General features: G+C 36.6%; 1 protein-coding gene across 1 annotated transcript in view; it reads left to right on the top strand.

Annotated features, from left to right (window-relative positions):
• Positions 1 to 21,119, top strand: part of LOC128496421 (cytochrome P450 7B1) — a 69,421-nt gene extending 48,302 nt beyond the window's left edge. The window contains exons 3-6 of the mRNA XM_053466046.1: positions 4,798 to 5,394; positions 5,844 to 6,050; positions 13,255 to 13,430; positions 20,471 to 21,119. Of these exons, the coding sequence (XP_053322021.1) occupies positions 4,798 to 5,394; positions 5,844 to 6,050; positions 13,255 to 13,430; positions 20,471 to 20,767 (1,277 nt within the window). The 3' untranslated portion in view covers positions 20,768 to 21,119. The remainder of the gene's footprint in view (positions 1 to 4,797; positions 5,395 to 5,843; positions 6,051 to 13,254; positions 13,431 to 20,470) is intronic.
• Positions 21,120 to 21,347: the final 228 nt, after the last annotated feature.

Raw genomic sequence — 21,347 nt, 5'->3', positions numbered from 1 at the left:
TTGTGCTCTGAACAGATGCAATATTTAGAATCTCATCCGCTTAGTACATTTTTTACACATAACCCTGTTTCCTATGAGCTGTCAGCATCTCGCACGATGGCATCACAGGCTTTCAGATCTTTGTGCCACTTCCTTTCTTGTGCTATCCAAACATAATGTTGGCTTTCATTTGTGGATGCTGTGCATTAAGCCATTTGTTTTGTAGGGCTTTCTATTATCACCCTAAGGTTTCAATCCATTCTGCTACCTGCCAAAAAAAAGACTGTTTAGCATGTGGTTATAACATTTTTATCATTTTTAGATTAACTAGCCATATTTCCCTATGTTCTGTCTGCCACGCTTTTTACAGATTTTAGTGTTGTAAACTTTTCTGATACGGTTATTAAAGGGATGGTCCCGTCTTACTCAATATGAGCACCTGATGCTTTTCAAGACTTTAGTAAATCAATATTGAAAATAGCAAAATAAAGTTAACAAAGTAAAAAAAAACAATGCGGAAGAATGGAGATTTATTTCGTAGGATGAGAAAATACATTTAATAGAGTATAAATGATGCTGATGTACCCCATGTAGGGAAAAAATGAAAAATAAATAGCTAGAAATATTAGTATTTAATGCTAATTAAAATATCTTACGGAATAAATCATATTACTCCTTGCTTTTCAAGAATACTATAAATATTTCTCAATGCCTGCCAACCCTCTGAATTTCTGGCATAGGCTGCCGTTATGGCAGGTGATTCCCAGCCTTCTTGAGCAGTTTGTCTACATTTAGGAGCATTTCAGGTTCTATTCACTAAAGCAGTAAACTGTAGGTGAGTTGTGGTTTCATCTCTTTTGCTTCACAATTCAAATTACGGTTGGACCCCAGCAAGAGTTCTCTGAAAGAAGAGTTTGGGTGTCCCAGCATAATGCTTAGCTGGGATTTATTGAAAAATATCAATTGAACTAAGCAAGGACAGCCATACTCTTTTTGTGGAATAAGATTTTTGGTCTTGGTTTTTAACAATACATTATGTACCCAGTAAGTCTGAACCGCGCAGTTAATTTGCAAAACTTCTCTCGATTGCATAAGTAAGTTTCTTAGTTGTGGCCAAGATTTAACTATCTTCATATATATATATATATTGTACATACACACTAAATGGGCAAAGTATTGGGACACCTGACCATTACACCAACAGGGACCTTTACATCAAATTCTAAATAGATAGACAATATGGAGTTGCCCCCCTTTGCAGCTATAACAGCTTCCACTCTTCTGGAAAGGCTTTCCACAAGATTTTGGAGTGTTCCTGTTTGCCAATTTTTCCAGTAAAGCATTTGTGAGGTCCGGCACTGATGTTGGACGAGGAGGCCCGGCTCGCGATCTCTGTTCCAGTTCATCCCAAAGGTGTTCGATGGGGTTGAGGTCAGGGTTTTGTGTGGGCCAGTCAAGTTATTCCAAACCAAACTCATGCAACCATGTCTTTATGGACCTTGCTCTGTGCACTGGGTATTTGTATTTATGCTGGAATAGAAAAGGGCCTTCCTCAAACTGTTCCCACAAAGTTGGAAGCATAGGATTGTCCAAAATGTCTTCACTGGAAGTAAGAGGCCCAACCTCTAAAAACAGTTCCATGCCTTCATCCCACCAAACTTTACAGTTGGCACAATGCAGGTAATGTTTTCCTGGCATCTGGTGATGTGAGGCTTGCGGTGACCCTGAGTGCATGGCTAGGTGCCTGATTTTATACACCTGTGGCAATGGGTCTGATTGAAACACCTCAATTTGATATATATTTGATACCAATCACAGACAAGTAGGTTTTGTAAGGTTGTGAGTAATGACACTAGTGCTTTGGAACATACTATGTAAGTAGATACAGTATTTTCCTAATACGCAGTATTACAACATGGTGCCTAGACAGTCAGATATGAATTCAATAATTGTACTAAGATAATGAACTCATCCTATGTGTTCCTAAAATATTTCAAAACAGATGGTGCTTTAAACAGTGATCTTCTAGTGAATCTTCTAGCTTGTCCTTATGTGGAATCTTTTGTGAATATATACTTGTTGTTCTTATACATTTAAGTTTACATTTAAAGGTTTGTAGAACTATGATGTATGATCTATTATTTCGGTGTAACGCATTGGATCAGGTTCCGTACTCTACAGAAAAAGACTCCTGGGGTTCAAATCACTGAGCCTCTAAATCCTAATTGGTGTTAACAGAAGATTAAAATGAATAGTTTATGATTTAGTTCCCTGTGTAAACATAAAGTAGTGGTTGTAAATGATAAACTGCAATCACTATTCACTATAGTGATTGTGTAGAGTGCATAGATTTTAGGGTGTTTAAAATCGATACTTTTTACACCTACTGTTTCAAATCAATTACCGGTAATTAATTGAAAGGTGATCATTTTTCTGGTGAAAGGTTTGACATGTCTCGGTTCTCTATTAGTTAAATATGTGAAGGGACAAAATAAATAAATGCCGATGCCAACAAACTTAAATATGTTTTAAAATCGGGATTTAAAGCTTCCGGTGGCCCCTGCGCAGCCTAAAAATAAGTTAAGAAGTTTTGCATAATTACTGGTTTACACATTGTAGTTATACAGTGAAGGAAAAAATTCTTTGAACCCCTGCTGGTTTTGTACGGTTGCCCATATTTAACGTAGCTGAACTTCATTTGACAACTACTTTAACCTCATTGGGTGTGTAGAGGTTTCTTTGATATTACTAAATATGCATTGTTTTTGACATAATATCACTGGACGCTGTGCTGTGATTATGATATCTGCTCGCCTATCATTTACGTGAATCTAAGCAGTTAACAGAAACTTTTTTGAATTTCTGTTCTGGATTTCTATTGCTTACTATTGGGTACATTTCTACTGTATGATCTGCATTAACTGTAAAATTCTAGTGTTTAGATACCTCATCATCTCTCGAAATTACTGTATGTACCCACAGTGTATAAATGAAATATATTAAATAAACAATAGAAAGTTAAAAGTAAAAGTGATTAAAGAACAACTCTAAACTAATGTGAACAAAATATATACAAAAACAAGTTTGTAATCGTTATACCACAAAAGTCAAAGGTGTTCGTAAGATTGACCTAAACACTGGGTGGGGAATGGGAAGCTGAGGTGTTATTGGGTGCACTTGGGTGCAATTCATTGTCTAGTAGTCCTGTACACATGTGTATCCCTGTTGTGCATACCCTAAAATGTTTTGCTTTACCTAAAACAGTCTTAAGAGAACCATCCTGTACTCTTTGTGATCATATAATATAAGTCTAGATTTGTTGCTGCACTCAAGTCAATTGTGGGTAGTATTGATATACTCACATTCAGTAACCTGCCCAAATATTACTTCTTGATATAAAGACAGCAGACAATGGGAGGTGGGCCTCTACTGGCCTGGCAGTGTGAAATCCTCAAACTGCCTTGTGGGATGGCTACTAGTCCATAACTTTAAGGTTGGGTGTCCTTCCCACCATATCACGGTACCTTAGACATGCAGGTTCTAACTCTGTCCCTGTCTACAAAGCTCATAAACTGAAAAATGTCTGTGCTAAAGTAGAAAACGTTAAAAAGAGCCACAGGGTCATACATATAAAATATGAATTGAACAGGAACAATGCAACTTAATATTCACAGTGTTATCTTTCTGCAGTTTTTTTGTTAGTTTTGTGTGGTGAGAATTTCTGTGAAGATCAATTCCTGGGAAGCCGCACCCTGCCCTGCCTAGGCATAGACAAACTTGATCTATAAATGTAATAGGGAATTCCTTGTGGCCCAAATAAATCTAAATAATTGGAATTTCTGTTGCATGGTCCAGATATCTGATGCATCAAAATGCTTTACTTTTGCTAGAATAGCACTCCACATTTCCAGTTTCAGGCTGATTTTTAGTATTCTTTTGCATATTCAACTATATTTCTGCTTGAATGCAAAGTAGTTGCTTTTTGGGATCTTTTTCATCTTTTAAAATCATTACAGTAATGTGACACATTGTATACTGCATACACTTTTGTATATGGGGTCTTTTTAGGTGATTAAGCTCTGCACAACGTGTACAATGTAGATTTCAGACCGTGACACCATAGCTTTTCTTCTTTTTTCTTATTTTTTTTACTAGGGTGACAACAAAAAGCCCAAATCGCAAAATTTCTTACATATCACTTCTTTGCTAAGCAGCACATCTTTGGCTGAAGCCAACAGCAAAGCTCTACTTCAGCAAATATAGAAGGAATAAATGAAGATGAAGCTTTTGGAAAGAATGTAGTCCAGAGGTGGTCCGACACCTCGCCACTCTTTACATGCTTCCAGTGTCCATTTTTAGAAGACATTTATAAAGCCTATCTTTTAGTCCCATGATACCCCTCATTTTGAACTTCAGATTATTTAGTGCATTCATATGTATTACATTGTTCTAAAATCCTGTAGGTCACAATGATGTGCATATAAACCTCAAGAAATACAATAAAGCATGTAGTTCTTTCAAATGAGAATCCCCTCTCTAAAGTATTTATAAGTACTACTTAAGGCTGCCCCATAAGATACATTGTGAAATATTGTTTGCGTTCTATTTACTATTTTTTATTCTAATTCTTCTGTTGGCATATGAATCTGGCGACTTGAAAGACCCACTCGTTTTATTTAAATGACTAGACTTAACAAAACTTGTGAATGAAATATAGAAATTACCATGTAGTTATTAACTGTTTTATATTGTATTTGTACTGATTAGAATAATAATGTCAGAAAAAATGACAACCGTGTTATGTTTTCCCTCACGCAGGAAAATATATGACTTTTGTCATGGATTCCACCCAGTTTCAGCATGTTATCAGACATGCCAAGCATCTTGACTTCAGTGCTTTTGCGGATGAAATGGCTTCCAGAACTTTTGACTACCCACGCGTGACAGAAGCAAAGTTCCCTCAGCTCAAAGATAACATGCACAGAATATATAAAATCATGCAGGGTAGGCCATTGGACAAACTAACTGACAGCATGATGGGAAATATCCAACATGTATTCAAATGGAAATTCTCACAAGCAACAGATTGGAAAACAGAAAAAATGTACCAGTTCTGCTGCTGTATTATGTTTGAAGCCAGTTTTATGACACTCTATGGAAAAGATCCTGCTGCAGATGGTCGCAAAGTTATTAGCGAAATCAGAGAAAATTTTACAAAGTTTGATGCCAAGTTCCCCTATCTTGTCATAAACATACCAATTGCGTTGCTAGGAGCTACCAAGAAGATTCGCGAAGAGCTCATACGTTTTTTTTACCCTAATAAAATGGCAAAGAGATTGGAAGTCTCGGATCTGATCCAATCTAGAACCAATATACTTGAACAGTATGATGTCCTCCAAGACTATGACAAAGCAGGTAGGAAACTTGCAAAATGACTTGCTTTACACAACATAATTTACAATAGACCTTTGATATAAAAAATCTAAATTGCGACCTTGAACATTTTTTAATGTTTCTTTTAATTGGCTAATGATAAAATGTTTTACTCTCAAACAACCGTCTATAATAATTGATTTTTTTTTGTGCTGAGATGGTAAAAAAGATACTTAATGGTTATAACGAGAATAAGATTATAACTGAGCTGCATATACCCCCCCCTTACTACATAACCCCCCCTCCCACTGACATTACATTTTAAACTATTCTCATTAAGCAGAAAATTAGACTTCAGAAGCCTATTGGTCCTCATTAGCATTCACTGATCCTTGGCTGGGTCTGTGTCCTAACATCTTTTAATTAGCACACTGCAAATCTAATCAGTGTAATAAATGCTATTAATCTTCCTTTTCACTTATTTCTCTCAGCACATCATTTTGCCTTCCTTTGGGCCTCTGTGGGGAACACGATTCCAGCAACATTCTGGGCCCTGTATTATCTGGTGAGACACCCAGAAGCCCTTGCAGCGGTGCGTAACGAAATTGACCATTTGCTACAGTCAACAGGTCAAAAGAGGGGTCCAGACTATAAAATCCACCTCACCAGAGCACAGTTGGACAGCCTGGTCTTACTAGGTAATTTTTTTGTGTGTTTTAATCATGTAATTCCTCTCGTCGAGTAAAGTAATAGAAAACTCCGTTTATCACACGTTTCTGTTTACAGAGAAGGTGGAGGACACAGCTGCTTAATTGACATAATAATACCCATTTACATCAATTATAAATTAGGTAGTTTGTATCTGCATATACTTTGAGTGCATGTAAACATTTCTCTGCTTTAGCAATCAGCAATTCTAAGCAAAAGACTCGGAGCTTAGCTCTCGCTCTCTCTCGCTATCTGTCTTTCTCTCTCCCTCTCTCTCTCTTTCTCTCTCGCTCTGTCTCTTTCTTTCTCTCTCCTTCTCTTGCTCTCTCTTTCTTTTCTCTCTCTCTCTTTCTTTCTCTCTCAGTCTCTTTCTCTTGCGCGCTCTCTCTCTCCCTTGCGCGCTCTCTCTCTCGCTCGTGCTCTCTCTCTCTCGCTCGTGCTCTCTCTCTCTCGCTCGTGCTCTCTCTCTCTCGCTTGTGCTCTCTCTCTCGCTCGTGCTCTGTCTCTCTGTCTCTCTCTCTCTCTCTCTCTCTATATATATATATACATATACACATAACATGTTTGATTCTAAACATCTGCTTTGGGAATAATGTATGTCAAATAAATCTTAATAGCATTTCTGAGTGTACTTTTTCACAGTTATCAAAGCGAGAATTCCTGACAGCTTCCATTTAAAACATGCTTTTGTTTATTGTGACAGTAATGCTTCCTCTCTGTAAATTTCACAGACTATAAGGCAGCGTTTTTCACACTAGGAAGAAGAATCTGCACATTTTCTGTGATTCATTTTATACGCTTATGATTGTGGATGTTCACTTTCTTGTAACATGACAGACTCATGCATGTGTAAAATGTATCTCATGACTTCCATTCAAAAAGTGTCATGTCAAACATATAATATTCATTATGTAAATTTCATACATGTGGGAATTCGACATGGCCATTTAAGACAGTGTCCTTAGGAGACTCCCTGGTAGTGGGGCCCGATATAACATAATTATTCTTCATTGAATTAATCAGAGCCACTACCATAGGGGTACAGTCAGTACAGGCATATGGGACTGGTGTACTCCCTACATCCATACCTTGAATACATACACAGAACATAACATGGGAGGCTTTACTTTTTTAACATGGGGTACTTGATAGGCAGGTTTTCCCATAAGCAAAGAAATGCTGGGGTAGTGGCTGGGCCTTTGAATGGATATTATGCTAGAAAATGTATGTCATTATACTACAGGTACACATCATTGTGGTTAGAATTAGAACCTGTTCAGAAGACTTGGCCACTGCCCTCCACGCCAGCTGAATAAAAAGTCCTTAAGCGTGGTCTTTGATTAAAGATACAGTAACCATCCTTGTTACAGCTAACATGAGTGTTAAACAGGGTGTGTGCGTCAGTTTACCTTCCTATGTAATTATTCATTCATATTGTCCCCTTAGAGGTGATGTATGTGTGTATACTACTCTGGGCCTTTTCTTTATGTGGATGTTATGTCCTTTTGCTCTGTCATAGGAAGTGCTAAACAGATACTACAGGGGTATACATGGGGTAATTTCTAGAAATATTTAAATTGTTATTGTTTCCCTGTACTGATGTGAAGACCTAGAGGAGTGGCCTAGTTGGTCCTGAAGGTCCTAGTTGGTCTTGCATAATGTAGTGTGGTGGCATTCTCTAAATCTCACTGATTTTGCTATACAATATGCAGGGCAAACGTTCTTTTTGTATAACCCCACCGGAAATGTGCACAATAGTTTGGACATTTGACCAGCAGGGGCATAAGTGCTGACTTGTAAGTAACATGAAGTTATCATTGAGGATTACTTTTTTGTTGCCTAGGGCTTGCCCTTATCACATTATTGTGTAGACCTAGATAGGTACCAGCAAATAGATTTCTCCAAGCTGAAATATTCCATGGCCTTAAAGAATTACAGTCAAGTATATCTTGGGCTGGTCCTAAATACAAATTCACTCGCTATATATATATATATTTTTATATATTTTATATATAGTTTTATATATAGTTTTATTGGCATTGAAGTGCTATGTTAGGAAGAGGGGTGCAGTCATTAATGTTTTTGTAGTGTTCTGAGTAAGCAAAATGAAAATATCATACCTTTGTAATGAAAGGCATAATACAACAGAAATGTCTCATATATAGCTCTTAATCTGTAGTAGGTCATAGTGATTAACCATCTTCGTCACAAATGATATTCAGCCATCACTCACTATATTTCCCTGTGGTAGAGACAATCATGTCAAGCAATGGCACTTTATAATGCAAATTATTCATGCAATTTACACAATGGTGCCATATGTGTATTTAAAACAAAACGACATAAAAAATGTATCTGAACAGGGGGTTGTGACGTAGTGGGGCTTATGATCTGTTTCAGAGACTACAGTCTATTCTTAGGATCTTTTATTTAGTGAGGATATCCAGCAGGTGTTTTGAAGAGCGTTTTGTTGACATTAGAGATTATAGTAATACCCATTTTTCTTATTTTCACTTGTATTTGGATTAAAATGTATAACATTCATTTAATTTTTTTAAAATAAAATTGTCACAAACAATGGGCTCATTCACAAAAAAACATGGTACTATCTTTCTGGTCTTCAAGGGTACATATTTTATATACTGCCTCCTTAGTGTGGTGAAATAAACAATATTTATAGAACACAAACCTGGCTGCCAGTTTGTATCTATAGTAATAAATGACAGTAATATAGATTTCACAATATAAGGAAAACATTTATTTTTTCTTAATATTCTAATTTTATTTGCTGGTGCACATATATAAATTTTTCATCAAACAAATATATTGATATATGAAAGCTTTAATTCCGTAAAACTGTTTTTTTTCCAAATCACCCCATTAATCCATACCTCTTGGCATGGATTATGTAATGAGATTATGAGATACCTTTCTTATTTACCACAAAATATGTTCAATTATATTTCTTTATAAAATTCAAGTGAAAAGATTCACGCTGCTTACCAACAGTATGTTAATTATGCATATGAAATGTTCCAATACATGGGCTTTGCATTAAAAAAATTGCATAGTACTTTTCACCAGCAAATTCATTGTGAGAGTTCTTTAAGATACTGCAAGGAAAACATAAAAAAACGAAAACTTGAACAAAATAAAAAAAGTACTGTGTGGAGTAGTATGGAACATTCACCCACCTGGGGTGATGCCTTCTTTTCACCATATATTATCCTGTTTTGGGGCTACAAGACATCAGAGATTCTTCATTAGTTGTGTTAATAAGGGAACGACTTTAGGGGGACTACGCTCAGTGTTAGGAGGTGGTGTTGAGGATGTCTGTTAACCTGTAATAATTGTGTTTCCTCTGGCGGAAAAGCTACTTATCTTATGTTATCTGCTCTTAGATGACTTAGCCGCTTGTAATTGAAATGTTGAATGGCTTGTCACTTGACACCTTAGGAAAAGTGATTTTGGGACTTGTTGACTGTGTTATGGTTGGCCGACTGTTGCCCCCCCCCAAGAGCCTGATGCTGCATGCCCTAGTTATTACCAAGAGCACCAGAAATTGCCTATACATTGATAGTAAGAATTTCCAACTTGCAATTTTGCACTATTCGGTGCCAATTTCCACGTACAGGCATGTGAATAACAGACATCTTAAAACATGACCCCCCCTAGGTTCATGAGTTTTAAGACATATGTGAAATATATGCCCGTGTCCATTGTGCATTACATATATGTGCAAATTATTTATTAGCTTGCTTTATAAACTGTGCCATAAGCTGCACTATGTTTTCTGTCGGGATGTAACATTAAATAAGTAATGGATATGTATTGTCTAGAGTTCACGAGCCAGTGGCTGGTTTGACCTGTTAGTATGATGTCTAATTAAGATAAGTATGAAAGTAGCACGAATGTACATAATTTGTTTAGTTACCTATGGGGATGTTTGCTGAACACCTTTAGACAAGGTCCTCTGTGACAACATGTAAAGTTTGGATTTACTGAAAAAAAAAGGTTGAGAGCCCTGCTCAAACGAGCTTACAATCTAGAAATTGAGCCCATGAGATGTTTGACAAATATAGATTTTTTTGTTTCAAAATATTGCGCTCTCTGGAATTCATTCAGAAATCATTCCGATCTTTCTGTTATGTGTAAATATTTCATTATTCACTTGAAACCACTGGGCTATCATGGGTTATATGTGGTTTACGGTGTTTACAGTTTTTGATCATGTTTAATTATAATAAACTGGCTGACAAAAGCCAAATGCACTAATGATTCCAATGACCTTTTATTACCTGCAGTCTCTTGTTTGGATTATGTGATTGACAGCTCACGGTTTGGCTACCGTGTTGCATTTCAACTGACAAGACTTTTCATTTTAACTCAATTTGCCTGCCTATCACAAGCTGGTGGCCGGCCAGACTCTAGTCACCCAGTTCTGCTGCAGCAGCTTGCTCTGTTACTCATTAGTACGCATTTATTCAGTGGAAATTGGAAGACAAATGCTTGAAGGCTAAGTATAGCAGAAACGCATTTTAAGACGGACTATTTTTAAGAATATAGAATGGTTTCCTAAAAAAAATTAAAAAAAAATGCGTAGCTCATCGGGACATAAATGCTAACTCGTGGCGGAAAGGAAGTCAGAGAATGTGTGGGTGGTTTTCGAGAAAGGATACTTGAGCATGGCAGCCCTTTATGCCAAAGAGATGTGAATTAATTTGCCAGACAGCAACCTGTTTTTTCTTTATTTGTTTTCTTTTCATTCCCTTTTTTTTTTTTTTTTTGCTCTTTGCAAATGACGGTTTAAGCATCAAATGTGTAAGAAGGGGGGCAAAATATGGGTCATGTTCATTTGCTGCCTGGTTATCCCTAGGTGTACTTTAAATTGCCTTGTTTGTTCGGCACCAGCTCAGAAACAGATGTTGCCCTACTGTGCTAGATAATTTACTGTTCCTCGTGGTGCTGAATGGAAGACATCCCAGGCTACCCAGCTGGTCTGTTAGTAGCACTCGGTGTCTGCCTAACTATGATAACTGCAAGCATAGGCTGCTGCTTCATTGTCATTCTTTTCAATATAATCTATATGCTCTTACGTTTGTCCCGCTCGTAAAATGACAAGCATTACTTTGTTATTAGACCCCTTTCCTCTTATGTTAGTCGACAGGTCTACCTAAGTCCCACTGCCTTTTGTTTATGATAATAGGGGCTCATTACTTTTGTCATCTAATAATTATCGGAATGATTGCTCAGAGCTACAGCCTGGCTCGTCTTCCACTCACAACTGGTACTGGAAGGTAAAGCAGATTTGTCATTTATGATCTGACTGTGAAGCCACACTTTTGTGCTCTATTATTGTGATTAACGTCTGCATAAGATATGCTTCCCCAGTTGTCATTTGTGATACTGCACTGGGCAAAGATTGCCCAGATGTCAACCACTATAACGTGACCGTGTTACATTGTAACAATGTGATTTTATAGTCCTGTAGCTGGTTACAGTTCTTTTTTTTTCTCTTTGCCTCCCTCTTCTCACCCTCTTTAGGGTTCTCGTGTAAATGGTGTTCCCGCATATGTCATCGACCATTTCTAAACGTAGACTCTGAATGTGTTGTCATCTTCGCGTTTTAAGGTTGCAGACAGTAAGGAAACAAAAAATGGAGGCTGGTCCACGGCTTTGTACCGTGTAAAGTTTTTGTACCCAGAGCGCTGCCAGTTGAAATTTATCGTGTCAGGTGCCTTGTGGCTATACGCAGTAGAGGCCATATTCTGGAACCAGAGTTCCTTCCTGGCTTCGTCACCAACAAGCCGATTTGACTCTCCCTGATTATAGTAACGAAGGCAGTCCAAAAGAATATGCACAGACTCACTGTACGTCACATTGAATCACAGCGCTGGCCACACAAAGCTGACCGAAGCCTCATTTCTTTAGACAAATGCACGCTTAAGGAAAAACCTCCTGCGAGAAAGCATCCAAGGCCACTTTATTTGCTATGCATGCTGCAACAGATTTAATTTTTACTGAAAGAACGTTTGTTATTATGTATTTCAGATGCATCATGTATGCTGCGGAACTGCTGTCTTTGATAACTAACCTTTTGGTGAAGGAGTTGTTGAATGCTTAGTGAACATGTTGCTTTTATTTATCATCTGAAATTATCGGTTGCTTGGTAGCTATTATTTTATAATGTAAAATTATTATATTCAGCTTATTTTGCTTTCAAAGTGCCCATTATCGTAGGAAATCAAGTCCCATTAGAGCTCTAATACAAGCTAGTTTAAAATAGTCAATGGCGATTACAAAGAAAGAGAACGCATATTTAGATGGAGCTACATGCTGATATGGATGCGATCAGAATGATTTATGCAAATTATTCATACAAATCCCATTGGGATTCCTTCTCAAACTGCCAGGATAAATTGCCGGAAATTAGCCATAAAATCTGTCGCGCTAGGAGCAAAAGGTGAAGGCCACTGGGGAAGCAAGGACATTCAGCTTCTGGAGCATATCTGCAACATGGAGTATAAACATGTGTAAATAAAACTACGGGTTGTGTGCATCTGCCATAAATCCCTTCTATCTGAAGTCAATATAATGATAAACACAATGGTAAATAAGCTAGATCCATAACAGCCTTCATTGTAATATAACCACACTTGCGTTTCAGCATATATGATAAGTTAGGCGTATTTCATGAGTAATATGCCCTTTGCTGTGAGTTTGCAGGAATAACGAAAGCAATGTCAAGTACCTGGGTTGATGCATGCTTCCAAAATCTGGAAATATGCCTTCAGATTCAAAGCACAAATGGGACGTCTGTCTAAACATATAGGATTGTTGTTATTTCCTAGAAAATCCAAGGAGCCACGTGCTGGTGCCTAACATTTTGTGCCTTCTTATACTGACATCTATGGAAGAAATACTTTACTGGTTCTCAAAATAAATATTGTATGGATTGTCAACCTTATACATTTTCAAGCCTTTAACAGATTGACCCCCTTTTTTTTATGGTGTGTTCTCCAAACTGAGCACCTTACCCCAGAGTTGCACCAATTTTCCCTTGGAAAATGTTTTTTTTTTTTTTTTTTTTTTTTTACTGATTTAAAAAAAATTGTTTTTAAAACAATGTACTATACACTCTTTTGAAATATCAACATTTTATCATTTTCTCATTTTGTGTCCCCTATAATTCAGGTAGCGCTATAAATGAGTCTCTGCGATTGTGCTCCGCTTCCATGAACATTCGTGTAGTCCAGGAGGATTTTCTTCTGGAGCTGGAGGATCAGGCATATAGTCTGAGGAAAGGAGATTTTATAGCCATGTACCCGCCGACTTTGCACAGAGACCCTGAGGTGTATGAGGATCCCGAGGTAAATATTCTCATGGAGCTTCTCTTTAGACTTCAGGCAGACTGTATATACAGAGCATTTTATAGCACATGCATTTTTTTTTAATATTGTCCCTTCTACTGGAAGTAATGCGCCCACATTCAGTTGCAATTTTTAGGGCCCTGCAGGTGAAAAAGCTTAGTGGCTTGAAGAAGGAAAAATGGTGATGAGACTGAATGCTGGTCCTTTCACAAAAATTGACAATTGCACAGTGGATATCATAAACTTGAGGCTAAATTCATACTGTCTTAGTCACTAGATCATTTCATATTAGTATAAATAATAAGGGGTGGCTTCAAACTGGGAAAAATTGAGCGTTTAACTCTTTTATTGCCATCGATGTGCAAGAAATAGTACCAAATATATACCGGTATTGTTCTTTTGGAAACTAACGGATAATGGAATATCCCAATATCCCAAAATGATGTAGCTGTGTCTCTGCTGGGCAGTATTTATGAATTTCAGAACACTGCACACATTCTTAAATTATTATTGTAATGTAAATTATGTTGTTTTTCTCCATAGTGCCAAAGGTAATTTATATAACCTTGAGCTTGCTTCCAGATTAAAGTATATCAGATTGCAAAACATTTGAAATTACATTATTTGCATCCGTAACATACAAAATATGCATATTAAAGAAAGACATATTATAGGATATGCATGTTAAAGGAAGTCTGAAAGCAGAGAATTTGGTGGCAGATAAGAACCATTCTGTCCATCTAATTTGTCTGTTTTTTTCTGCTTTAAAGACTTCAATTTAAATCAGTCCTTGGTCTCATCTTACATTCAGCATAGCCTTATGCCAATGTCATACATGTTTAAATTGCCATACCGTGTTAACCCTTTACCACTTCAGCTGGGAGTGTTGTGTTAAAATGTGGGTTGGTAGTGGGTCTGATAAAGTGTTGTGTTAAAATAATTGTGTCAATATGCATTGAACAAGGACATGAGATCTGTGCCACGGGGCAAAGATTTCTTACATCCCCCAGTTGTGACGGGAGTTATAGAACATCCATTTTTTACAATACAACCTAAAAAGAGTTAATCCTTATGTGAATGTTGTTACAACCCACTAGTAAAATTACATTTAGATATTAATGAGGTGTAGAAAAATGACCCCTACTCTTCATTGAAAGAGGTTTATCAACTAAAACTTTAGCTACAGAGTAATATAGTCAGATTGAGGGGAATCTATTGTTTTCCTTCATTTGCCAAGGTGAACAAAAAGATAAGTCTGAAAAGCTGCTGAACTCAGTGAGGAGAAAGAGTTCTAGGTGAGTTGATTTTAGGAGGAAAATTATCTCTGATAAGGTCCAGAGAGAATCATCAGAGCTTAGACAATATTCTCTTAACGCTGGGTGCAACCTTGCATGATGTCTATGGTGCATACATTTCTGTTGAAACCAACATCCTCTGATGTGTATCTTTACTTAAAATGGTTGAAGAACATACATTATTTTGGAAAGAACATGAAATATATATAGCAGCACAGTAACCCAGCACTTATCAAATGTTGAACTTTTAAATCACTTAATATCTACAGTAGTTTGTTTTTTGTCTTTTAGTGCCATTGCATACACTAAAACCAAAATATATTTTGTTGAGCGTTTACATTTTACATTTCTAATAACTTTCGACTAAAGATCTCAGTGTTATTGGTACGTCCTAATGTTTTTTTTATGTGCGGGGTCCCTAAAAAGTCAGTTCTAAGAAATTAAAACAATAGATTATGTAGAAATATTAAAATATCTGTATTAATGAAATGTTTGAATAGAAAGAATATGATTATGATAAATGTTCTACTACTTTAGACAGATTATGTAACCATCTGTTAGCTTCATTTGAGATGCTCTGGATTCCATGCAATCATAATTAGATTGGCACGATGGTTTCTGAAAGGAAAACATTAAGATGAGGACAGCAAACCAATGGTTTTCTTTTTTATTTTAGTGTTAATTTGATGCTTTTTACAGTAGCTATTTACTATTTATCGACTAAATAAATTGAGTTTGCATGTTCAATGCTGGGTGTATTTCTCAACAGCATTTTAAACTGTCCAGGTTAAAAAACGCGGTCTTTAGCCGAAATTGATACCTTTTTATTGGGTGACTATACAAAAAGATATGAAGTTACATAAGCTTACGGTACCTAAAAGGGTCTTTTCAGATTGAATCATCTTTAGGAACAAAGAATATCTATTTAAATTCTAATTTAGTTAAACAAAAAGGTGTATGCCAACCTATTAAGATAAAGTGAAAGCAGTTATAAAAAGGCAGTGTGTCATGCCAAGGCATGAGTTGGCCTGTCCAAGCCCCTGGCAATCAAAGGGTTAAGCCAGGTATGTTCATTTTATTGTAATAAGCCAATACAGTTATCAGCTTGATTCTACTAGTCGCCTGTATTTTATTGTAGTGTTTGAACCCAGGAGCATACAGGGTATTGCTTGATCATCAGTCCTTAACAAAGTGTTAGTGCTATTCCTTGTCCATAAATTGAATGAGTAGGTAACATCACCAGAGCTGGTCTTAGAATGACATAAAATGTACTGGGACATCTGCTCTGAGGGTGATCCAGGGGGCAGCACTATAATATGAAATCTGGAGAATGTGTTTATATATTGTTAAAATGTTCAATATAAATATATATCTTGAATACCCAGGTGTTTTCCTTTTGGTGGATACCAAACATGCCCAGGGAGATATGCTCCTGTTATGAGTTATGAGAAGGGCTACTTAGAAAGAAGTTAAACCCATGATATTTGATGCCCAGCTATTCACAAAAATATGAGGAATGTGAATATGACAAAAGTATGTGTGGTACAAATGTGCATGTTTTGAGAAGCTTATGTATTTTTTTAAAATTAATTTTCATGTAAAATCTTCACTACTGTCCCTGACACATCTGATTAAGTGGGCCATAAACTGTCAGGCCAAACCTCTGAGTCTCCCAGGTAACCCCGGGTGGTTTATCTATATAATATGGGTCTTGGAGAATACCAAGAGGAGCTTTCTATTTTACCGACTTCAATGAGAACTTTACCATTTGAACTTCCCACAAGGATGAAATACTAGTAATTGTATGTAGGGATTTCTTGTGTTCCTCCCATATTATTATTAATTATATCTGTCTGATTATTAAGGTGATTAATTTTATTCTGTAATTTGGTTGTCCGGATATAAAGTCTTAGTGGTGGCAGCAAATTTTAATCTGGGAATAGTAACTGGAAATCCGGGAATCTGGTTTTGTTTACCCTTTCTCTCCCACACTCCCCCATAGCCCTTGCCTGTGACACCGTGACGTATGATCAGGCTTTTGAATCTCCCAAATAAACCATGCCTTCTGTAATTAAAAAAGGGCCACAGGTATGCTGTCTTTATTATTACATGTTTGTTGTTATTGGTCACGATAACTAACAACAATCTTGTAGCTCCTTTGAAAAATAGGGCATAGCAGAAAATATCGCTCATCTTTAACTTATATCCACCACTGCCATATTCTTTAAGTGGGACAGTCCTATGAAATAGATCTTAGAAAAAGAGAAATAACCACTGGCCCTAATTACATCCATTATTTCTTCAAGGAATTGGATCTTTTTAGTGCAAATTAGATTTCTGTAACACTATTAAAGCATGGCAAGCAGATGTTTTTTCCAAATTTCCCAAGTATAATTCACTATCCGTTTAATATTTTATTATTAGACCAAATGATGTCCTCCCCAAATAGATTCACCAAACATGAATGCATATTAAATACTTACTACACCCGGTGCAGCTCCAGAGCAGCATTATGAGGTAATTAATAAGGTAACAACCTGCCATTATATACATTAAGGTGCATATGGGGGCTAGAGTGTGTTATTAATAAGTTGATGTTTTTTGGAATCAAGCCAAATGATCTTCTATTAGCTTAAAATGTATACATCAGTTTGGTATCCACTACCAAGGCCTTTCTGTTTTTGCTGTTCTAATTCTGAATTTCATGGAGACTTTGTCCTGGTTCATAGAAGATGAAGAAAATATTTGGGTATTCATCTGGGACTGTGCTGAGTCATATAGGCAATTCTTTATATTTACCTCCTGGACGTTTTTTTCTAGCATCCCTTTCAGTAATGTGTCTGCTGTAGCACGTCTAGACTACCATGTCATATAATATTGTGGTCAAGAGATAACACAGCATGGTTCTTAATATCCACACCTTTACATACACTAAGTCGGACTAGCTGCCAGATTTATTGGAGTTCAAATGGCACCCATGAGACTGGAAGTTATGTATAAAAATCTCTATCACAAAAGTAATGTATAGCATATAAGTCCAATAGTTGGTTTTCTGTATGTATTAAATGGTTAATGTCTGAATAAAGCAGCTTTGGGCCAGCTGCATGGAAAGTTCTATACCTACATATGTATAACACGTTTGCAAATGTGTGCCATGATTTAGCTCACTGTTCTGTACTACAATTCTCTGCCATGCCGTTCTCACCATGGACCAAAAGTGTTAGAGAAAATGTGAGAATAAAACGTTGCACATTTAGAGAAGGACCCGTAACGTTTAACTTTTCTTGTTGCTCTATATGATCCTTATTCTGACAGGCTGGCAACTAAAAAAGACTAAAACAATGTAGACAGTGCTTTGATAAGGATTCTACCTTAATAAATATTTGATTAATTATTTTATTCAATGAATGTATTTTGCATAAAATATCCCTTCTCACAACTGCATTTCCCTTCAAATTGTCTCATTAAGGCAGAATTAGCCAGTGCAATCATGCTTTTTCTGTAATTATCCAAGAGGCTGATCTTTCAGAAAACACTGAAATAAAATCAGTTGTTTGTCCTATTATTTTGAAAAGTGCGATCTGTTCAAGTTAGAATTAAATGTTATTACAATCAACACAATGAAGCAATCTGTTTTGCATTTCATTATAAATGTATGAATTTCAACTAACCTTTAACATACAGTATATGTATGATGTAAACTACTAGGGAGTTAACAACAGTATTAGAAAGATTATTGTGAATTAGGTCATAGTGCCGGTATAGCAGGCATTCTGTTCCGTAAGACACAATAGACTTATGCACAGCAACCAAAACTGATTCAGACAATTTTTTTTTCCTTTGTTGTTGTTGTTGCACTTGTTTTCGGGCAATGAATTTTGTTTCCTGACCTTTTGGTTTGGATGAAATTTGGAAGGCTTTTTCATTTCAAAATAAATTTTAGTATATTAATCTTTCTCTTTTTCTCTACACATGCTTTGTTATGCCATGCATAGTCACACTACCCTATACATATGCATCCCAAACAATTCAGTGACACTACGCTTGCTACACAATACAACATGACAGAACGCAGTACACATGCATACTATACAATACACAGTCACACTATCCTATACACAAGCATACTAACCTATTCATAGATATACACGTGAAAAATACTCAACTTACTTTACCTGCATTCTTGTTATTATTTGTTTTGGCTCACTTCCCAGTTTTCCTCCTTATGTAATGGACTGGAACCTGGCTCAGAGTTTCTGGGATCTTGTCCAACAGTAAAATAAATACCTGTTGGACAAGTTCCCAGAAAATCTGGGCAAGCTCCCAAATGATTAAGTTAAGGAGAGGAAACGGGAAGTCAGAAAAAAAGTTGAATAAACAATGAATATTGCTGAGGTTTCATTCATGTTTGTTTGTTTCGTTGGAGGTTCCTAATTGTTTACATGCACAAATTAAGCAAAATTTGTTAAACATTTCTATGACTCCAAATGCCAAAGTCTACGATGTACTTTAAAATAATAATTACATAAAAGGTTGCAAAAAAAATAAATATATATATATATCCCATTTTTTTGTTCTGAGTAGTAGCTATGACTACTTTCTGAATCGCTTTTCCATGTTGCAGACTTTTGAAGTAATAATAATACATCCATGGTCTCAAAGACAGCTATGGATAATTCCGTTTGAGTGGTGGTGCACTTGGCCAGGGAGACACAGTAGTATCTAATGCCAAAAAATGATTGACAAGTTATATAAAGGCATACAAAGCAACTAAGAAAGGTGAATGTTCCTTCAATGCAAAGTGTCTGGGACCACGCATCTTGGATACGCCCTTGGACAATATCACATTCAGAACCTACATCAGCAATTTATTTTTTTAAAGCACTGATTAATTTCTTCCTGCAACATAGTCAGATATCCTTGGTCAGTGGGCAATGGGAATGGGTAAAATGTCCCTTTAAATGCAAAATATTTACTGGTGAGTTATACCCAGGAAATCATAAAAACAACAAGAACATGTTTTGTGTTCTGTATAAAAGTATAAGGTGTCAAAGTGTTACATTGGTGGTATGGATGGACAAAAAACACCACAAACATATGGATTTTAGTTTACTAAAGTTGTCGGAATGTTTTCATGAAAAGCGCAACAGTGGTAAAATGTAAATCCCTGTGAAGGTAATACCTATGGAGCAATAGTACAATATAGAAAGTAAATTCACATGTTCTGGTGGAATTGCACTGAACCAACACTAGGTAACATATGATATCATAAGATAAAAGTAGAGGAAATGCTTCAATGTGGGTTTACATAAGAGGAACCATCAAGGGATGCTTCAGGCCACTTATGAAATGACAGCAGCTGTCCAGCATTAAACCATGGCCGCCTAGAAGCTGACAATTGCTCTTCAGCAGCAGACAGAATCCCAATACCCCATAGCAGATGGGATTCTCGTGGCCATCTGCGCCATGAGAAAAACCATACCCATCTCATTATGTACATCTCCACAGCAGGGAAAATCCTCACCTGTATGCACCTCAGTCTCCTATGCAGTATTCACATCTGTACTGTAGTTGGCTTGGTCATAAAGAAATCCATTCCTCATCCTTATTTTTTACAATGGCAAAGAAAGTGTAGGAATACGATCACTTTTTTTGTTTTGTATCGATTATAATGCATTAATCTTGTTACCTAAAAATGAATCTATTCTACCTATTGCCAACTTTTCTTTATCCTTTTTTTCATAGGATTTCAGGTATGATCGTTATATTGAAGATGGAAAAGAGAAAACTACCTTCTTCAAAAAAGGGAAAAAGCTCAAGCATTACCTTATGCCCTTTGGCTCTGGAACCAACATATGTCCTGGTCGATTTTTTGCTGTTAATGAGATAAAACAGTTTCTTGCTGTGTTAGTAATGTATGTAGATATGGAAGTGGTTGAGAACAAAACTGTTGGCCAAGATAATAGCCGTACAGGCCTTGGTATCCTTTTGCCTGATTCTGACATCTTGTTCCGTTATAGGCCACGAGCATTTGAACAGTAGAGCTGAATGATTTCACTGTCATGATTTTTGAATGATTGTTATCATACATCATATCTAGCTAGCTGGTTTAATAGCAATCAGACTATACTAATATTAATCAGTAGGCTGGCTTTAATTTATAATTGACCTGACGACTTTTACAAGAAGCCATATTTTCGTGATTTAGTGTTAAGCCTGGGAGTTCCACCACAGTGAGCAATAACTTGCTTACCCCTTTGGCATTCAAAGGGTTAATGCCGAGATCTGTGCATTGCTACTTGATTAATAATAAATGACAAGGTTATATGATTGATTAGATTAATCTAAAACAGACATACATGTTGTCAGGTTTGCAATTAACTATAGCATTAAATGTGTGTTGTGGTGCAGTGGTGTGTAGCTGTAAAGAAACACCCTTTCCCCTAACGTATTACTCATTTCTTATACCGGTCTCTCATTTGTAGGTAATATGGTAATTGAAAGCTGGGCCCCACTGTTAAACCACAGTTCACAATTTTCAAAGTACCTCTTCTCTCATTCCCTCATATACCTTCATCTACACATTGACTAAAGGCCAAATCATTCCATTGTTTCTAAGAAC

This window comes from Spea bombifrons, chromosome 5 (assembly GCF_027358695.1).
Source record: "Spea bombifrons isolate aSpeBom1 chromosome 5, aSpeBom1.2.pri, whole genome shotgun sequence".
Lineage (NCBI taxonomy): Eukaryota > Metazoa > Chordata > Amphibia > Anura > Pelobatidae > Spea > Spea bombifrons.
The sequence above is the reverse complement of the archived record's forward strand: the minus strand, read 5'-3'. Positions and strand labels throughout refer to the sequence as shown.